Source organism: Phascolarctos cinereus, unplaced genomic scaffold, assembly GCF_003287225.1.
Source record: "Phascolarctos cinereus isolate Bilbo 61053 unplaced genomic scaffold, phaCin_HiC Scaffold_2;HRSCAF=192, whole genome shotgun sequence".
Taxonomy (NCBI): domain Eukaryota; kingdom Metazoa; phylum Chordata; class Mammalia; order Diprotodontia; family Phascolarctidae; genus Phascolarctos; species Phascolarctos cinereus.
In genome coordinates this window covers 149,622,707-149,642,587 of record NW_027555625.1, presented here as the reverse complement: position 1 = coordinate 149,642,587, position 19,881 = coordinate 149,622,707, and the positions used below count along the sequence as shown (strand labels likewise).

Here is a 19,881-nt window from a genome sequence, read left to right as displayed (position 1 = left end):
CACACCATGCTCTTTCCTAACACACACACACACACACACACACACACACACACACACACACACAGAGAAAGAGAGAGAGAGAGAAAGAGAGAGAGAGAGAGACTGTAACTAAGGCTAATTATAAAGGAGTTTGAAATTATCTCAAGAAGAAAATAATGCAATTTCAGACATAGCAAACACACCCAAGGGCTAGAAGCTCATGGTAACAGAAAAGAAAAGAGAGGATGTCACCTTAAGTTGAAATGAAAACTAGAGTTAGGGATGTCTCACTGAAACCTCGAAGGGTGAGAAGTGAAATCTTGTCAAAAGTATGACAAGTAAATTTCTAGCTAGAGAGTCAGTGATCAAAGATAACTGCTTGGTGGAGACACAATTTAACAAAACATATCTTTAACTGATTTGAAATAGAAGTGAATCTGGTTACTAGATTAATAGCATCATACAGTTTTAATCTAGTAATTATTTGGGGGTGGGTCTGGACCTATGATTTCATTAGTTTGGGGAACTCCCAGTGTGGACATTTCCTCTACAAATAAAGAAAAATAGCTCATCTGTAACTTATAGTCTTTGAGACTTGCCTAGAGTTCTGAGAGGTTAAATGATTTGTCTGTGATCACACAGCTAGTATGTGTAAGAGTAAGGGTTCTTCACCTTTTTTGTGTCATAAAATGCTTTAGCATTCTAGTGTAGCTAAGGACCCTTCTCAGAATAATATATCTACAGGCATAAAATAAAGTACACAGGATTACAAAAGAAATCAATTATATTGAAATACAGTTAGGGGAAGCTAAAAGGTATAGTGGATAAATCACTGGCCCTGGAGTCAGAAGGACCTGAGTTCAAATCTGGCCTCGGATACTTACTAGCTGTGTGACTAGCAAGTCACTTAACCCCAACTACCTTAAAAAAAAATAGTTGTCAAAAAAAATTTTTTTTTTCCAAAACAACTTCACAGACCCCATGTTAAGACCCTCTTGTAGAAGAGAACTTGAACCTAGGTTTTTTGGATACCAAGGGCAGCATTGTATCACTATTCCATCTTTATCACTTAGTAACTCTCTATTCTCTTCTACTTCAGATCTGTTCTTCTAATTAATCAAGATTCTCCCTGAGTCAAAGGTACATGGTGGGGGTAAGCAAGTTTCATCATGTGGCCAATAAAGAATTATTTGGAGCAGAGATATAAAAGTTATCATTAGAGATTTGTCATTAGAGGGGAAAAAAGATGGCTGGTCATAAAGCAAGAGTGAGTGGAAACCAAAGAATAGCCCATCGGTATCTCACAAGAGATCTAGAGGAAGCTCCTATGACAGCGGACAGGATTCCTCTGGCAGATTTCCACGAGTCTCATAGCATGGTCAGGTATGGGATGGGCACGATCTCCACAAGTGGACCTGATGTTATCACACACATCAAAATCTTACAACATTCTTTTTAGTGTAGCTCACATTTTTTATACTAGTTAGGGCTCTTGGTTTAGAAATAGTTTGACCTTTATTTTAAAATTATAAATATTCTCTTTCTAACATATTGTCTATAAGCCTGGTTCATAAGGATTCTTAAATGTCTAACCAGGGGTGGGGAACCTGCAGCCTCGAGGCCACCTGTGGCCCTCTAGGTCCTCAAGTGTGGCCCTTTGACTGAATCCAAACTTCACAGAACAAATCCCCTTAATAAAAGGATTTGTTCTGTAAAATTTGGACTCGGTCAAAAGGTGGCACCCAAAGACCTAGAAGGCCACATGTAGCCTCAAGGCCACAGGTTCCCCGCTCCCGGTCTAAGCTGTTCCCTCATAGATATACTTAAACACTGGGCACCTGTAAGCACCTCATATCAGCAAAACCCTTAAGCTAAAGGTAAACATTTTCAGTTGAAACCTTTAAAGCACTAATGAAGAATTACCTCAGAACATTAGGAGGAAAAATGATTATCAACCATTACAATGTGTTTTATACTTGAAGAAGATTGTTTTGATGTGTGGAGTGAGGATTCCAATCTAACACATTTCTGTACTGGAAATAACCGATTGTTATGTTCTTATATTCAAAATGTACTAAAAAAAATACCAATGAAAAACTCAAGGTTTTCATAAACTGATTCTGGGAAATTGGTTACAGAACATTATAAGGAGAGAGAGAAAGAGATTGAGTTGGAAGAACTTGCTCGTGCAGGACAGCATGGTATAGTGGAGAGGGACTGGCCTAGGAACCAGGATGACCTGGGCTCAAGCCCTGCCTGTGACATATACTGAGTGACCATGGGCCAGACACTGAACCTTTTGGTTCCTTGGGAACTTTTGGAGATTATAGATTATAGATGAATGGTCACTTGGTGAGGAACTGAGAATTCTCCATAGCAATGAAATAACAACAGATCAGGACCTCTTCCCATCAACAAAATAAACCACTTGCTACGTGATTTTGGTACAAATAACAACTTCAGTTTCCTCAGGTATGAAATTCAGGATTTGGATTAGATATTCTCCAAAGGCTCTTCAAGTCCCAACTCCTACTGTCAATCCTCTACCCTAAAACTTTCAATGGCTCTCTAGAGCATCTGGGATAAAAGGCAAACTCTTTATCCTGGCATTTAATACCCTTCATAATTTGGCTCCTATCTAGCTTTCTGACCGTATTTCATGTCCCATTCCGCACTCAGACACTCTTTGTTCCAGCCAAAGCAATTCCATCCAGCCACCTTCCAACTCTATACATTCATGCCAAGAGTCCACGGCAATCTGCCATGTGGGTAGAGGTGGATCTTAGAGACCAGAGCTAAATAGAACATGGCCCACAGATCAGGAATCAGGATAGGACGTATGGCAACTTCTTGAAAAGAATCTCAAATATATATACTCCATTCTTGAAAAGGAGGCATGGACAACGGCCAGTATCTCCTGGTTGCATTGTGTAACCAGATTCCTGACTTATCCTCATTTGGCTTCCTGTTTAGTTGTTATTATTTTGTGTGTTTGTGGTCACTTTCCTACAGTATTTTCCAAAACATAAATAGTTTTAAAAGTTCATGCTTGGATTTGAGAACAATTCCAGGGATGGTTTGCCCAATAACCTACTGCTGAGTTCAAAACAACATTCTTACAAGATTCTTCCATGATTCAGTCAATTCAACAAACATTTGTAAAGAGCCTATTCGATGTAACAATAATTTTTAAGAGTGTGGTATAAGAGCAGATTCTTTACATTGACCCTTAAGGTACCCTAAATCTTTCTTGGACTAATCTGTAGTTGTGAAGCCCCAACGTGACAGACCAATAACATTTCTTTATGAGCTTCTACCAATTCCACTATCTTATGCAATTTATTGAAAAATAGAAGATGGTTTTCACCACCATATCAACATATTCCATAGGCTACAGCAATTGAGGGAAAGGAGGAAATATTACTCCAAAGTGAACAAATTCCCCATCACCAAAAGATGACATTTCTGGATGACACCAAATCCCAATACTATTTAAACTCTCCCTAATTTGTGAGAATAAATTCTAGAAATATGCAACAATGACAAAAGACCCAAATACTATGAGATTAGAAGCCTCCCGACATGTTCTTTTTCAACAACAATTATATAGCCTTTGCATGCTTTCACAAGTTTAAATCATCATTTAAAAAACCTACCAGATTCACAACTAAAATAAACATCTGATGCCACCTTTTATGAGACACCTTTTCTGATTCCCACCAGTTGTTAGTACTTTAAACTGGGCACCCTGGACCTCTATTCTTACTCTGCACTATTCCCAATCTAATGTTCCCAGAAAAGTTCATAATCACTTCTGCTAGAACTCAAACTCTCTCCCAAAGTTTTGGGTTAACTTAGGGATGGAGGGGATGCACTCCTACTACCCACCATTTTATCTTGCCCTCCTACTAATATGCTTCTCATTTACACAGAATCGATAATGATGACATTATTTCCTCTTAAACATAAAACATTTGTTTAATGACATGATAAAATCAAGAATAATCATAATAACTCTTAAAGCAGAAATAATTTAACATCATAGTTACTAAGTGGGAAATAAAAGAAGTAAAAGTGAAAACATTATTGGGTCATGCTCTCCCACCAACACATGTAGTGTCTATGGGGAAGAATGGGCACAAACTTACAGAGACCTAGCAAAGAGGCCCATGCACGGGGAAACCTATATGCCTAGGGCAAGTCATAAGTCTGGACTTTAGACCTTAATGCCATTGGTCATTTTAAAAATAGTTGGCATGACATGAAGCTGATTCTCTGCTAGCTGGTTCTCTTCTGGTCTCACCACTTCTTGTCTTGTACTAATGAAGCAGTGTCAAGCTCCTTTTACTCAAAGCCACTATAAACAAGGCGCTGAGAAAAAGGGTTATGCTCTTTCAGTGACAAAGCAATTCCCTTATGCTGGAGAAATGCTAAATGCATCAGATCTGCAAATAGCAGGCAACTTTAAGGCATAGATCAGTTGGCGCTGCATAACTGAGGAAAGTTTCTTTCAACATAGGGAGTCTCCCACCCTGATGAAATCACAAGATCAGACCAAGAGAAAAAAAAGGTCCACGGCCACACATTACAAACTCTCTTCCCAGCTAGCTGTTTTAAAAATGCATGCTACTCTTCATGATGGGGTTGAAGTGAGATAATGTGGCAGTCAGCATAAATCCATCCCCATTCACAGAAAATCAAATCAAAAGTGCATGCCTGACCCAGGGTGCATCAATAATGAAATCTTTGTACAAGGATTACAACTTACACACAGAAGATACTATTGTGCAAAAAGCCCCAAACCCTAATGCCCTAGTGAATATAGGAGGTAAGTATCCTCCATCCTGTCTCCACACCTCCAAAAGTAAAGACTAAAGCAAAGGTTTACTTTCAGATTTAATTGCTATCAATGCTGTTCTGTATAACTGTCAGGTAGGCTATTTTCTTTGTGTCTATTGTTAATTACCTCCTTCAGTTGTACTGGCCAGAATCCAAGAGCTCACTTGAGACCAGCCTACTTCATTCATGCAGGAAACACCAATGCTATAATTAGCCAAAGCTTGCAGCTGCTGAATTTGATACAGATGAGGTGACGCAGAGGTGTTAAAGATCATGACTGATGCATTAGTCAATGGACTGACTTCCTTGACCTAAATGGAAAACAAAAATTTGAACTAACATTAGCAAGTTATCTGGAATTTTATCTTTGATGAGCTATGTTAATAGAGTTGGCACATATTTCCCTTCCTCTTTTCTGTAATGAGGGACCTGTTTTCCTTTAGGGCACACAGCTTAACTCTACAAATGTGAGTCACTCATATTGGCTGAATTGACCTGACACATAGAAGGGAAATGCTTTCCATGTGCTCTGACAGTGGTTGATTACAGGGAAAGGAAGGCAGCTTAAATGACAGTTGTGATACATGGAAAAATGAGTAGGTTATTTTCCTCCCCCTTCTAATTCATGCTTTTATTATTTTACTACTCTTCTATGTTGACAGACATGATCCTCACATTCAATAGGGCCTGGTGTCGTTTTTCATTTGTTTGTTTTACACAATACCCCTGTACTGAACTTTTGACAGAATACAAACAAGACCTGCACAGGATGGGCAGGCATTGATGGGTTGAAATTTGCATTGATGGAGGGAATCTATGAGAATACAGATCTATGAGTACTTAAGGGAGTATTTTCTGTAAGTAATACAGTCCCATTATGTGCAAAGATGTTGTTACTTGTTGGCAGACCATGAAGGATAATGAACTGGTAAAAGAATGAATGAGAACAAAAAATGAGAGGGAAAGAAAAATGTTGATGAAGAAGAGGCAATACCACCCATTGCGGATAAAAAGTTAGCTGGCCTTCGAGTAAGGAAGATCTGTGTTCAAGTCCTTCCTTTGACACATATTGGTTATGTGACTGGGCAAGTCACTCTATAAGGATTGTAATTTATACAACAGTTGAAGATCTGTATTGGTAGAGGAGATTCTCTAAGGGAGATAGGAAAGGGATTATTGTCCTTGCTTCACAGGTGAGGAAACTGAAGTTAAGAAAGGTCAAACAATATGCTCAAGGTCACTTGCTTAGAAAATGGCTGAGCCCAAGCATTTTAACTCTCAGGCTGGTGCTCTTTCCAAGTCATACTAATTACCAGTAAAATGAGAGCATGGATTTTTTTTTAGATTGGGGCAGCTATGAGTGTCATAGGACTGAAGTCAAAGAGGTATAGGGAGGTTTTATACATATATGTAAATTAATAAAAATATTAATACATAAATTAGTCCATGTATAATTATTATACATAATATATAATTAATCATATATGTAAATTAATAAGATTATATATATATACATAAGCACATTTGACTCAGCAATATTCCTACTAAAGAGATCAATTAAAGAAGAAAAGGGACTTATATGTAAAATATATTATTGGAGCTCTTTTTGTAATAGCTGAAAGTTGGAAACTAAAGGGCTGTCTTATTGGGGAATGGCTAAAGAAATTATGAAATTATATAAATGTAATAGAATAATATACCATAAGAAATGATGAAATGGACAGTTTCAGAGGAAACTGGGAAGACCCATATAAAGTGAAGCAGAAAGAACTAAACAGAATCAGTAAAATAATTTGTGCATTGTGGTTGTTTGATTATTCAGTCATGTCTGACTCTTCGTGACCCCATGGACCATACTGTCCATGGGGTTTTCTTGGCAAAGATACAAGAGTAGTTTCTTCTTCAGTGCAATAAGGCAAGCAGAGGCTAAGTGATGTGTCCAGGGTCACACAGCTAGTAAGCATCTGAGGCCAGATTTGAACTAAAGTCTTCCTGACTCTAGGCCCAGTGCTCTATCCACCGAGCCACTTAGCTGCCTCTTAATTTGTACATTAACAACATTATAAAGAAAAAAATTCTGAAAAACTTAAAAATTCTTATCATTGCAATATGCAACCAGGATTCCAGAGGACTGATGATGATGCATTCTACCTACCTACTGAGAGAGATGATGGGCCCAAAATGCAGAATAAAAGATACATTTTTGGACACAGCCAATGTAGGAATTAGTTTTCTTGACTATGCATATGTTACAAGGGCTTTGTTTTTATTTTTATTTTCCACTGGGGGTGTAGAGGGATCTTGGAAGATGAGGAAAGTCAAGGATAGGGTAGTAAAAAGAAAGAAAGAAGGAAAGAAAACAGGGTCACTGAAGCACCTTTTATTTTTTTAAATGCACCAAAGAGACCTGAAAGGCCAGAAAAATAAAACAAAACAAAACAACAACAACAAAAACCAAAGAGGACAGTTTTGAATGTTACATGTTCAATTTATTATACAGCTAAAAGAAAAAGCAAGTGGCACATCATATAAATATCCCGTTTCAAGATAATCCTCTTCTTCTGTTATACTATTGAAACATCTATTTTATTTGGTGTTTGTTAAGTTTAGAATAAAGTAAAAATGTTAATTAAAAAGAAAACAATAAAACAGCTATATTCAGATTAACTATAATGTATTAGATGTAGGACTTGGAAGTAGGAATATGTGGGTTCAAATCCTGCCCCAGATATCAGCTGTAGGACCCACAAGTCATCTCTCCTCTCTGCACATCAGTTTCCTTCTCTATAAGATAAGGAGTTTGTGCTTAATTGCCTCTTTGGTCCTTAGAGCTTTAAAGCTATGATCCTATGATCCTATGACCATTACTGGTCCAGGAAAAGAGATGATGAAGCACACTTCCCAGCTCTCAGCAAGGGAGGGAGACAATGTGTGAGAAGTGTTGCTAATGCAGTCAGACACAATAAATGTATTGGTTAGATTTTTGCCTCTTTTTCTTTGTTACAAAGGATGGTTCAGTACAAGTGGGAAAAGCTATACTATAATGCAAAATAATGACAGTGCAAAAAAGTCATCAATAAGACATTAATACTTTTAAAAAAATGAATAGTAAAAAATTTAATCCACTAAAGACTAATTTCAATAATCCCAGAACCAACACCAAAAACGGGGCATGAATACTAACTTTTCCCTCCACCTTTCCAAATGACCCAGTTAGTGACCTAAGGTAAGCTGTTTTGTCTTTGATGAACTTCTCTACAATTTGATATAAATGATATTTAATAAAGAGGAATCAGTGGCTCCCTACTGCCTTCTAAGATAAAATACAAACTCATCTATTCAGCATTCTTCAAAAGACTTTGCCTTCATAATTTGGCTCCTTCATGTACTCTACGTGCCAGCCAAACCATCCTACTTCCTATTAACCTGTCTGTGCATCTCGCCCTCATGCCTAGAATGGACTCCTTCCTCATATTCCCCTCTAGGGATGCTGGAGGAGAAAATGAGGCTGGTAACCTTGCATAGGCCTCCTTCACTCAAATCAAAGTCAACTGCAAGTCATGTCATCATCTCCCTGATGTCATTCATGGTCCTCTTCGAGAAGGAAGGACAAACCACACAACACCCACAACACAACACACAACCTGTGAGTTCTCCTCAAGGCTCAGTTCAAGGACTGTCTCCTACAGTGACCTTTTCTGTTTCCCCCAGTTGTTAGTGCCCCCTCCAATTACTTGGCATTTATTTTGTATATCTTTTTCATTTTCTTTCTTGTGCTTATGTTGTAATCTGTTTCCCATGCCCACCTCACATAAATTCTAAGTTCTTTAAGACCAGGGACTGTCTTGTTCAGGGGCAGGGAACCTGTGGCCTCAAGGCCACATGTGGCCCTCTAGGCCTTCTAGGTCCCTCAGTCCTTTGACTGAATCCAAACTTCACAGAACAAATCCCCTTCATAAAAGGATCTGTTCTGTAAAACTTGGACTCAGTCAAAAGGCCGCATCCAATGACCTTGAATGCCACAGGTTCCACACCCCTGGTATTTTTTTGTCTCCAAATCCTCAGCGCCTGGAACAATGCCTAGTGCACAATAAGAACTTAATAAATGCTACCTAATTATTGAAATAAATTGTTTCTTTTTTGACAGTGAAGCAATGTTAACAGGGAAGCAATGTTACTTACTACTTCCCAAATAACAGTGTTGTCATAAATTCATATTTTCTTCTTAATTTATCTGTGGTTAAAAGAAAATGGTACTGGATTCCTGAAAGACACCACAAATGCCTTGCAGAAATGGAAGAACATTTTGAATAACAGACGAAAGGAAATTTAGATGTCATCTAGTTCAATCCCCTCATTTCAGAGACAAAAACGCTGAGGCTCAGAGAAGTAAGTGCCTTGACCAATGTCACATAAGTAGCAAATAACCACAATTGGGCAGCTAGGTGGTGAAGTGGATAGAGTGCTAGGTCTGGAATCAGGAAGAGCTGAGTTCAAATCCTGCCTCAGATACTAGTTGTGTGACCCTGAGCAAATCACTTAACTCTGGCTCAGTTTCCCCATCTGTAAAATGAGGATATTAATAGGTACTATGAATGATTGTATGAGATAATGACATAATGATTCTAAAGTACTTGACACAGTGCCTGGCACAGAGCAAATGCTACATAAATGTTAGTTATCAATCAGGCCCAGGATCCAGGCCCTTGAATTCAAATCCACTATTCCTTTCTCACACCACAATTCTACTTCCCTGTTCCTTTCCAGAGTGATCCCCCTAAATCACAGCTATAGCTAGGAATTTATATGCCAGGAATAGGTTGCATAAAGTAGGACCTCTTGCGAGTATAAGGGGCCACACCACCCTGGTGCAAGGAGACATGTAGCTAGGAAGGCCATCACATGAAAGGGAGCTGGATAAGGAAGGGGTGACACTCATCCCAGTGTACCATATGATGGCTTCCTATTTTGCTTAATTATTCTGGCCAAGGAGGAGCTACATTCTATTGTTTCTATGATCAAAAGACTACAATTGCTGTCAATGCCCTCTAAACTCTATACCCTGGGGCAAAGCCCTAACATCTTGCCCTATGACTCTTCCCTGAACAAAATATTTCACTGGAGTTCATATCTAAATTTGCTACTGATGGACTCATGTGCTCTCAGATGTCAAAGGTTTTTGATGGTACCTACTCCGCAGTATGTCCAACTGTCACAGCTTCTACGTGGTAACAATATGCCATAACAATCCAGGGGGATTTTAAAGTCACGTAACTTATTCCTCTTAGTCATGTCATTGTAATTCCCATATAGAGTGCAAAATATCATTATTCTTACTGTAGAATATCTAAATCTTATTCTTACTTTAGGATATCTAAATCCAGGCCAAACTACTGTGAATACACATTTTTGGAATTCCAAGTGCCTTCTGTATTAATAAGGGAAAAAAACAATCAGAGCTGGGCCTTTCAGGAGAGGAAAGAGTAAAATTACTTCTCATGGCTGGTAGTGTTTATGAGCTTTGGGTTTCACCCCATGACTCACGCTGACATCAGATTATACAAAGTTTGCCAGAACTTCATCAGTTCATACTGACAAGCCTTTGGAAGGAGGCACAAGAAGTCATGTGTGTTTATCCCATGGGGATTCCTGGTGCTTGCCAGGAATTACATTTTGTTTTGGGGCTTTAAAGGCCGTATCTACTTCCTGGTGACCAAGCATCAAAAACCAAATCAAAGGAAACTTCTTTGTCCCTCCACCTCCCACCCTCATTTCCTGAGCTGCTTTTTCAGACACATATTTTTGGGCAAAGGGAGGGATTCTAGAGAACATAATATGGAATTACAAAGATTCTATAAGTCTCCTCCTGATAACATGCCAGGGAAAGAGAAGATAGGAGATTCCAAAAGCTTTGTGGGGCAATTAAAAAACAGAAATGAAAGATGTGGCCCCAGCATCACTATATTTTTCACATGCCGGGCAAAGGGAAACACAAGGGTGTGACGTGCTAGTGCTTTTATTTGAATCTCATCCAAAACATTCATTTGTTAACCAGTCATAATCTAAAAGTGTAGTGAATTGGTCAAACCCCTCAAAACCATCCGTGGTTTCTACAAGAATAAGAACACACTATTATAATACAGCATGAGAGTACGGTAGGTCCAATGAAGCCAACTCAATTTAACCTTTAAGCAGAAAAGAAGGGATATAGAAGAGGTGGTCAGAGTGGATGGTGAGGGCATCATGAGGCTATGTAAGATCTAATTTAGCACTATATAGCCTTAGATGCTAAGGATAATTTTGAGTGGTGTGGTTGGCATCATCCTCATATTGCAAGCAAAACTACAAGGTAAGTGACATTTGTTTTTGGAGATCTCTCTGCTTCCCCCTCTCAGGGCCAGTGCCCTCTAATTATTAAAATCCTCTTTCCTCTCCTACCAAGTACTATTCTCCCATGATAATAATAAGCACAACCATAACTGACATTTATGTACCACTTCATAATTTGAAAAGTACTTTACAGGGGCAGCTAGGTGGCACAGTGGATAGAGCTCCGGCCTTGGAGTCAGGAAGACCTGAGTTCAAATTTGGCCTCAGACACATAACACTCACTAGCTGTGTGACCTTGGGCAAGTCACTTAACCCCGACTGCCTCACCAAAAAAAAAAAAAGGTACTTTACATACATATCATCTGACCCTCATGTGAGGTAGGTACTATAGGTATGACTATCTTTATTTTACAGATGAGAAAACTGAGATTCAGAGAAGTTAAATGACTTACAACTTGATCACACAAGCTATTGTCAGAGGCAGAATTTGCACCAAGATCTTCCTAATTCCAAATCCAGCCTTCTATTTTTTTTTACGAGGCGATCAGGGTTAAGTGACTTGCCCAAGGTCACACAGCTAGTAAGTGTTACTGAATTTGAACGCAGGTCCTCCTGACTCCAAGGCCAGAGCTCTATCCACTGCACCACCTAGCTGCCCCAAAATCCAGCCTTCTACAACAACACAGCTACACACAAAGTTCCCACTTTGCAAATTACCTCCCTCACAATAGAACTTTAATTCTTTTAGTGCATTCCAATCCTTTCCTTTTATCGCTGTACCCACTTATCCACTCACCTTAGCCAGGTTAGAATAATAGGGATCAGGAACCTAGTCCTTCATTTGTGAAAAATACTCAGTCCTTATTAACAAAGAGACTTAGATTCTTATTATGAGGCATGCTAGCGAATTCCAAATAATTGGTGGAGTTTATTTTTTAAGAAGAAATGTATTCATTTATAAAGTATGGAAGTGAACTTTCCCCCACTTCACTAATATATACGACGATATCACTTTATTAAAGCATAAATATTACTTTCTGATCCTTGGAGAAAGGTCCAACATAGACATAAGGTGAAGTTAGGAAGAAATGTGCAATGTAGGAAGTCTGTGTAATGTAAGTTCCTACCATTTGACAATGTTTAATAAGTTTAAAAATTAAATGTGCCAAGAGTAGTAAAAGTTAAATGGCTCCAGCCTACCTTTCCAGGCTTATTTCATATTACTCCCTTTCATGCAATCTATATTTCGGTCAAAATGTCCTATTTGCTGTTACCAAAACTTTGTACTCCAACTCCCAACTCTTTGTATGCGCTATCTCCCAAGCCTAGAATGCCCTCCCTCTTTACCTTTGAGAATGCTAGCTTTCTTCAAAGCTAAAGTCTTTGCCACGTTTATGGAAACCCCTTCTAGATCCTCTTGTTGTTAGGATCCAAGTGTTCTCCCAAAACTATTGCATAAATATATAGATATACTCAGATTCCCACATTAACATATACATATATGTATATATATTAATATATATTCCTGTCCAGTAGATATATAGGCTTCTCAAGGGCAAGGGGCGTTTTATATTTTGTCTTTGTACTCCTAGCACCTAGACACAATATTTTGCACATAGTGAGTACTTAAATGCTTGTTAGATTGGACTAGATTAGAAGTTGACCTATCTTAACAAATGCTACTATTTTGTCACCCTGCCAAACAAAAACAATTTGAAACAGCTGCTGGAAAAAAATTAGAAGAAATTACGTAGAGAAAAAAATTCCATTTGGCATCAGGAATGCAACACCAGGACATTGACATCCATGGAACTCAAAGGAAACCATGGTACTAATGTCAGCTTACATGATTAGTCTTGTTCAGGAAACTGAAGGAAGAAATTTCAATTTGTTTTCATCAATTTATGGATCATTATGTAAATAAGATCTTTATACCACCTAGTTGAAAATAGAGAAAGACTCCCTTCAAGTGGAAGGCATGTCTATAGGGAGACCACTGAATCAGCTGAATGAGTAATGTCAGTTTATATTAGAAGACAGATGTTTTCTCAGGGTGAAGAGCCAGGAGGTAACGTGGAATAATAGATAAAGTTCTAGAACTGTCATCAGGAAGACCGGGGTTCAAATACTGCTTCATATACTTACTAATAATACTATCCTAGGCAAGTCATTTAACCTCTTTGAGCCTTAATTTCCTCATCTGTAAGATGCAGCTAATAATGGTTGTTGTGAGATCAAATGAGATAATGTATATGAAGTGATCTACAAACTTTAAGGGGAAGATAGACGGCACAGTGGATAAAGTGCTGGGCCTGGAGTCAGGAATACCTAAATCCAAATCCGGCTTCAGATACTTACTAGCTGTGTGACCCTGGGCAAATCACTTAACTCTGTTTACCCTGATTTTCCTCATCTTTCACATGAGCTGGAGAAGAAAATGGCAAACCACTCCACTATCTTTGCCAAGAAGACCCCAAATGGGGGTAACAGAGAGTCGGGAACAACTGTAAAAATGACTGAACAATAAGAATACAAACTTAAGGAGCTGTATTAATTGATACTTAATGAGATACTATTTATAAGAATGGTAATAAATCACAGATGGCCTTTTTTGTTGTTGTTGCTAGGCAATGGGGTTAAGTGACTTGCCCAGGGTCACACAGCTAGTAAGTGTTATGTGTCTGAGGCTGGATTTGAACTCAGGTCCTCCTGAATCCAGGGCTGGTGCTCTATTCACTGTGCCACCTAGCTGCCCCTCAGATGGCCTTTCTAAGAGAAAAAAAAAGTCTAGACTTCCAAAGTATGCATGGTTGATGCTTACATGAATACTGCAGTTGATGAAGGGAGAATAACCATCAAAGCCTGGAACCCATGAGATCAGGAGGGTATGTGCAGTCTTATTCTTGATGCTGATTTCACTTGGTGCAGATGGAATGGCTAAAGGAAAAGATAAAAATCAGAGAAAATACCTCAATAACCACAATTAAATACCAATTCCTTCAAAAGCATGTGAGTCTTCAGAGAGGTAGGGAATTACTACTGTATACACAGTCAGATAAAGATAGCTCTAACATATATTTTTGCACACTTTTCTGTCTTATAAGAGGGTATAATCTGGCTGATCAAAAGGCAAATCACATCAATAAAATGCATTTTTGAGAAATATGTGTCAAACAGTGGTTTGACATGGTCATTGTCAAGTCTCCTGGTGCTTCTTATGGGGAGAAAAATAATAATTCACACTTTGGAAAAGGCATGTTTAATTCAAAATATTCATTAATTACCTACTTTCTATGCGCAGGCACCATATTGGTCACATGAGATGCAAAACTATATCTGATAAGCCTCTCACTCTCCAAAAGTTAACAACCTCATTGATAGACCAAAAAGGGCCAGGGACTCCCATTGCATCCTGGATCATCTCCAGGCATTCTGATGAATATCTGGCCACTGGAGCCAGATGGCTCTGGAGGAGGAAGTAAGGCTGGTGACCTTGCACAGCCCTCCCTCATTCAAATCAAAGCCAATTGCAAGTCATGTCATCATCTCCATGATGTCATGGTCCTCTTCAAGTATGAAGAACAAACACAACTACCATAAACCCAATAAAAATTTCCAGCTACAAAGAAATAGTGCCTAGAGGCAGAGGAATAGGCATGCATAGCATTCTTAATAAAAATTTAAGGTGGATCTGAAAGCTGGTAATTTGCTCTCAGGTAGACCTGAAACACAAATGACAGACTAATGAATCCCAGCCCCTTTCAACAGTATAAGAATTTTACCTGATGTAGAAATAAGTTTAAACATGTAGCTCTATATGTAGATAGGCACATATGAATAGTTGTCAACCTTATCTGAACTGTATGTACTTCTATTCTCTAAATGCAAATAAAGTTTCAAGATCTGGAATTTTTTTTTTCTCAAAGCTGAATGAAGATTCTGGCATCAATGGAAAAAGTGAAAGAGAGAGAGAGAGTCAGAGAGAGAGAGAGAGTCAGAGAGAGAGAGAGAGAGAGAGAGAGAGAGAGAGAGAGAGAGAGAGAGAGAGAGAGAAAGCTAGTCATTATTATGATTAAAGATTTAGAACTCAAAGGGACTTTAGAATTCACCTTCTTCAATTGCATCATTTTGCAGACAAGGAATCTGAGACCCAGAAGTTTGTGTCACAAAAGTAGTAAATGACCAGGATTCAAATGTAGTTCCTCTGACTATATCTACCAATTTTTCCATCACACCACTTAAATAGAGCCAAGGTTCCCTAGAAAAATTTCATCCCTTTTCGGCTCTTCTATAATCATAACTCTTAAAGTCTTCCAGGTATGCCTAGTAAGAAGACAAAACTGTTTTTAGAACTTTTATTGCTGGACTAAGCGAATAATAAAAACTCAAATTTATATAGTGCCTTAATGTTTACAAAGCATTTTCCTCACAAATCTGTGAGGCATATTACACATAAGGAAACAGATCTAAGGAGGCTACAACACTTGCCCATGATTATACAGTTAAGTAAGTGTCAGAGCCGGGCCTCAAACCCACATCTGACTTCAAATTGCAAAGGTTACTCGAAGGGCTCTACTTAGAGCCTTATAAACAACCACCCACAAAAATGAATCAGTCCTTAAGCCCCTGCATTTGAAAAGCACAGAGTTTGGTATATAGGTAAAATCAGCATTACGTTAAACTAACACAACATGAAGTAGAATTCACCCTAAATAACAGATTATTTGCAAAGCTACCCTAAATCATTCAGCTTTGGAGTACTTGAACAGTTATTGGCCTTCATAGCTGAAGATGCACCAAATATATAATACTATATTTGGCTCTGAATGAAGGGGCTACCTGAGGAAAGATTTTAAAAGATATTAATGGAAAAATATTTTTCAAATCATCTAAGTAGGGTAGAATTTATATAAATTCGAAGCTGCAGGGTCTGCCCCAAGCACCAACTAAAGAATGTCCATGATTTCCTTACAAATGCTACTTACTGCAGATTTTTTAAAAATCTAGAACATCTGAATATTGTTTTATATCTTTATATCTTTCCCCTCCCCCACCCCACCCCGCCATGGAGTCACTCTCACTCATGGATTCTTGGAATTCCCAGCATTTCTCATGGAAGTTATAATAATGGGATATGGAATGAAGGAAGGAAGTCATACAGTCCCTCTGCCATGAACTTTCAGTTTGATCCTTTTACATCAAATGAATCTTCCGAAAGAGCCCTTTAGAAACCTACATTTCACTGGTTTGTTGAAACTAAAAGTATTAGAGTATCCTTACCAGGATCTTTAGTTACCAGTAGAATGATAAATTATTCCTGATTTTCCTTAAACATCATCTAAAGATAGATTATATTAACTTAAAGGATAATAAACATTTGTTTTTAATATAGTAAACAAAATAATAAAAGATAATAGTCTAATTAAGTTATAAGGTACCTAGGTATCTTACCTTGGATAAAATGTTTCACTTTTCCAGAACTCCAGTTTTCTTGGGACAATCTATCTTTTCTGGTTTATTTATTATCATAAACTCCCCTTCATGTATTGTAAGATCCTGCCAAATTTTCCTGCTGCATCTCATACCTAATACTCAGTCAGGTGTGCAGTGGATAGAGCTCTGGATCTAGAGTCAGGAAGACCTGAATTCAAATCCAGTCTCAGATACTTACTAGCTATGTGACCCTGGGCAAGTCACTTAACCCTGTTTGCCTTAGTTTCCTCATCTGTAAAAATGAGCTGGAGAAGGAATGGCAAACAAGTCACTCCAATATCTTGGCCAAGAAAACCCCAAATGGGGTCACAAAAAGTTAGATATGATTGAAACAACTGAACAACAACAAATAGCACTCCTAGTATTTTTGAGGATAAATTGTAAGCACTTTGTAAACCTTAAGAAGCTATAGTCATACTAGCTGCTATTATTATCATTACTGTTATACTTCATCTCCTCTGTGACTTTGCACATGTTGTCTAGCATGCCTGGAACGCACTCCTCCTCACTTCTACCTCTTAAAATCCCTAGTTTCCTTCAAAGCTTAGCTTAAGTACCTTCTTCTACATGAATCTTCTTCTGATCCCTCTGCTACTAATGTCTCCCCTTCAAAAAAATTAACTTGCATTTATTTTGCATAACCTTCCTTAGGGTATATGTGAGTAACCACGAACAGAGTAGTGCTTCACATCAGTTTAGACACCTACTTATTCTCTAGGCTCACTTGCCTGTACCAACATATCCTCACCCTGACAAAGCACAAGTGCCCAGAGAAGAACCACAGCCATACGACTACACCCACATTTTCTCAGGGTCCTAAGAAGTGACCTTATTTTGAGGGATACATTCCCCCTCCTCACCTCTATAGTTCTTGAATTCTCACCAGCATGTTTCATTTACACTTACAATGATGACACATTAGATCTTACACCTAACCATTTATTTAAAAATAAGGTAAAAACAACAATAACAACCATAACAGGCACTCAAGGCAAATGCAGTAGTAATAAATATATCACAGTCCACACATGAAGTTGTGTTACACTCTCCCCACCAATTTAGTATCTGTGGAGGAGAATGGATATACACTTACAGAAACCTAGAAAAGGATTACATGAGGAACCTATGTGCTCAAGGTAACTAAAAACAGAACTTCAGGCCTTGATGTCATTGAAACATTCAAGAAAATCTATACCACAGGAAGTTGCTAAATGCTTCCCCCCTTCTATTCCTTACTACTCTCCAACTAGGCAAACTGCTCTAAAACTGAACAAAGCATTTAAAAGCTTTTGCAATTCACAATAACTCTTTAAAGAGAGCTGAGAAAGCTTTTACATTCTTACTTTAGATAGCAATTTCCTTTAAGATAGAAAATAGCAATGTTCATTAGTCTGGCTCTCCCTGAGCAATGAAGATAACCCCAGACAACTATTCACTCATTGATTCTGCATCATCCAATTGGCTAGTAGCAAACACAACTCACAGTAAAGATAAAGGATTGAAGCTCTCAGCAAAACAGAAAAGATCAGCTAATTCTTCATATACCAGAATGCTATTACAACCAATCAGCTTGGAGCAAACAGAACTATCAGCAAAATAGTTACAAAACTCTTACCTATTCTACTTTTCCCTCTCAAACCAAAGGTGGTAGCAGAGAACAAAACAATATGCATTTCTGAGATATTTCACCGCTCACACTTCCATAGGGCTGAGGCTGAAGCTTTTGTCTAATGAGCTGGAAACTATCCCAGCAATATGAAAGCTCATTGCTAACACCTTTCAGCTGACTATTCCACTTTCTTCACATAGCTGCCCTGCCTTTTTTATAACTTCTTGAAGTGTATTCAATATTTACTCATCAGAGTTTTTAATCTTTATCCACTACTTTGAGCAACTTAGATTAGAGCTTCCGGGTACTCATAGATTCACTTTTCACTTATGAGGTAAAAATTCACAAACTCTTCCCTAAGAAATTAATGGTTTATATTTAATTATCTCATTGACTCCAACCAGTTATTTGATTTTTCATTTTGTGAGCTTTACTTTCTTAGTCCTTAAAAACAGTTATATGCAAATGAGCTGAGTGACCACACTATCCTATAGCTCCAACTAAAAAGGTCCAATTTAATAGTCTGTGCCCTTAATTGCATTTCTTTATACTTGAATTTTAGCAATTTTAAATAAAAGTTCTTTCTCTATCCCCTTTTGTTTTGTTTTGTTTTTTTTTGCTAGGCAATGGGGTTAAGTGACTTGCCCAGGGTCACACAGCTAGTAAGTGTTATGTGTCTGAGGCCGGATTTGAACTCAGGTCCTCCTGAATCCAGGGTCGGTGCTCTATCCACTACGCCACCTAGCTGCCCCTCTACTCCCTTTTAAACCATCAAACTGTTCGCCTTCAAAAGAAGCATAACTCTACACCAGTAGTATCAAACTTAAAATCCAAGTGGATCCCCATGGGCTATATATTGACTTAGAAAACCACCATTTAACATTATCTAGGTTTTATTGCTTTTTAATTTATCTTGTTAAATATTTATCAATTACATTTTAATCTGGTTTAGGTTGCACTTTGGAGTGTTGGGGGAAGGGGTGCTACATCTTTGACATCTCTGCTCTACATCTTTTATAAAGTAATTTAAGCCTATATGTTTAGGACATAGTTCATTTTCTGTCCCAAACTACTCACAGCCTACTTGAAACCTATATTTCTTTACACAAAAGTTTTCTATAGCAATTTTATCACACCAAAAATTTTTTTTCCTACTCCTTTTATGCGCCAAACTGTTGACTCCTGAAAGAAGCAAGAGACAACATCTTTTGTGATGAAGCCACCCTGATGCCCTGCAATATGACTTTGGAGGAAGTTCACATAGATTAAGCCACAGTTTGAACCAAATTGAAAACTTGACAGCCTGTTGATGCTACAGAGAAACCTGCTTAAGTTAATGGAGCTTATGAGACTTGGGTTCTGACACACAGCACACTTAGTGACTAGATGGCTCTACTTCTTCCTTCTGTCTCCTAAGTGGAGGCATTCCCCAAGGGGGGATTTCCTTTCCTGTCTTTTCTTTACAGCCTCTCTCATGGCTATCTCATCTACTCCCACAGTCTCAATGATTATCTCTAGAAGGATGATTCCTAAATCTATATTCATCCTTGATCACTCTCCTGAGCTGCAGACCCACATTTCTACCCCCAGATATATCTACCTCAATACACTAACAGCACCTTAAACTCAAC

At 38.2% G+C, this 19,881-nt stretch overlaps 1 protein-coding gene across 2 annotated transcripts in view; it reads right to left on the bottom strand.

Annotated features, from left to right (window-relative positions):
* The window catches only part of MERTK (MER proto-oncogene, tyrosine kinase), a 136,259-nt gene that overhangs the window by 52,762 nt on the left and 63,616 nt on the right, over positions 1-19,881 (bottom strand). For both annotated transcript variants that reach the window (XM_020987554.2, XM_020987562.1), the window contains exons 6-7: positions 13,970-14,085; positions 4,946-5,129 (exon numbers count right to left, since the gene is read on the bottom strand). In XM_020987554.2, coding sequence (XP_020843213.1) covers positions 4,946-5,129; positions 13,970-14,085 — 300 coding nt within the window. The remainder of the gene's footprint in view (positions 1-4,945; positions 5,130-13,969; positions 14,086-19,881) is intronic.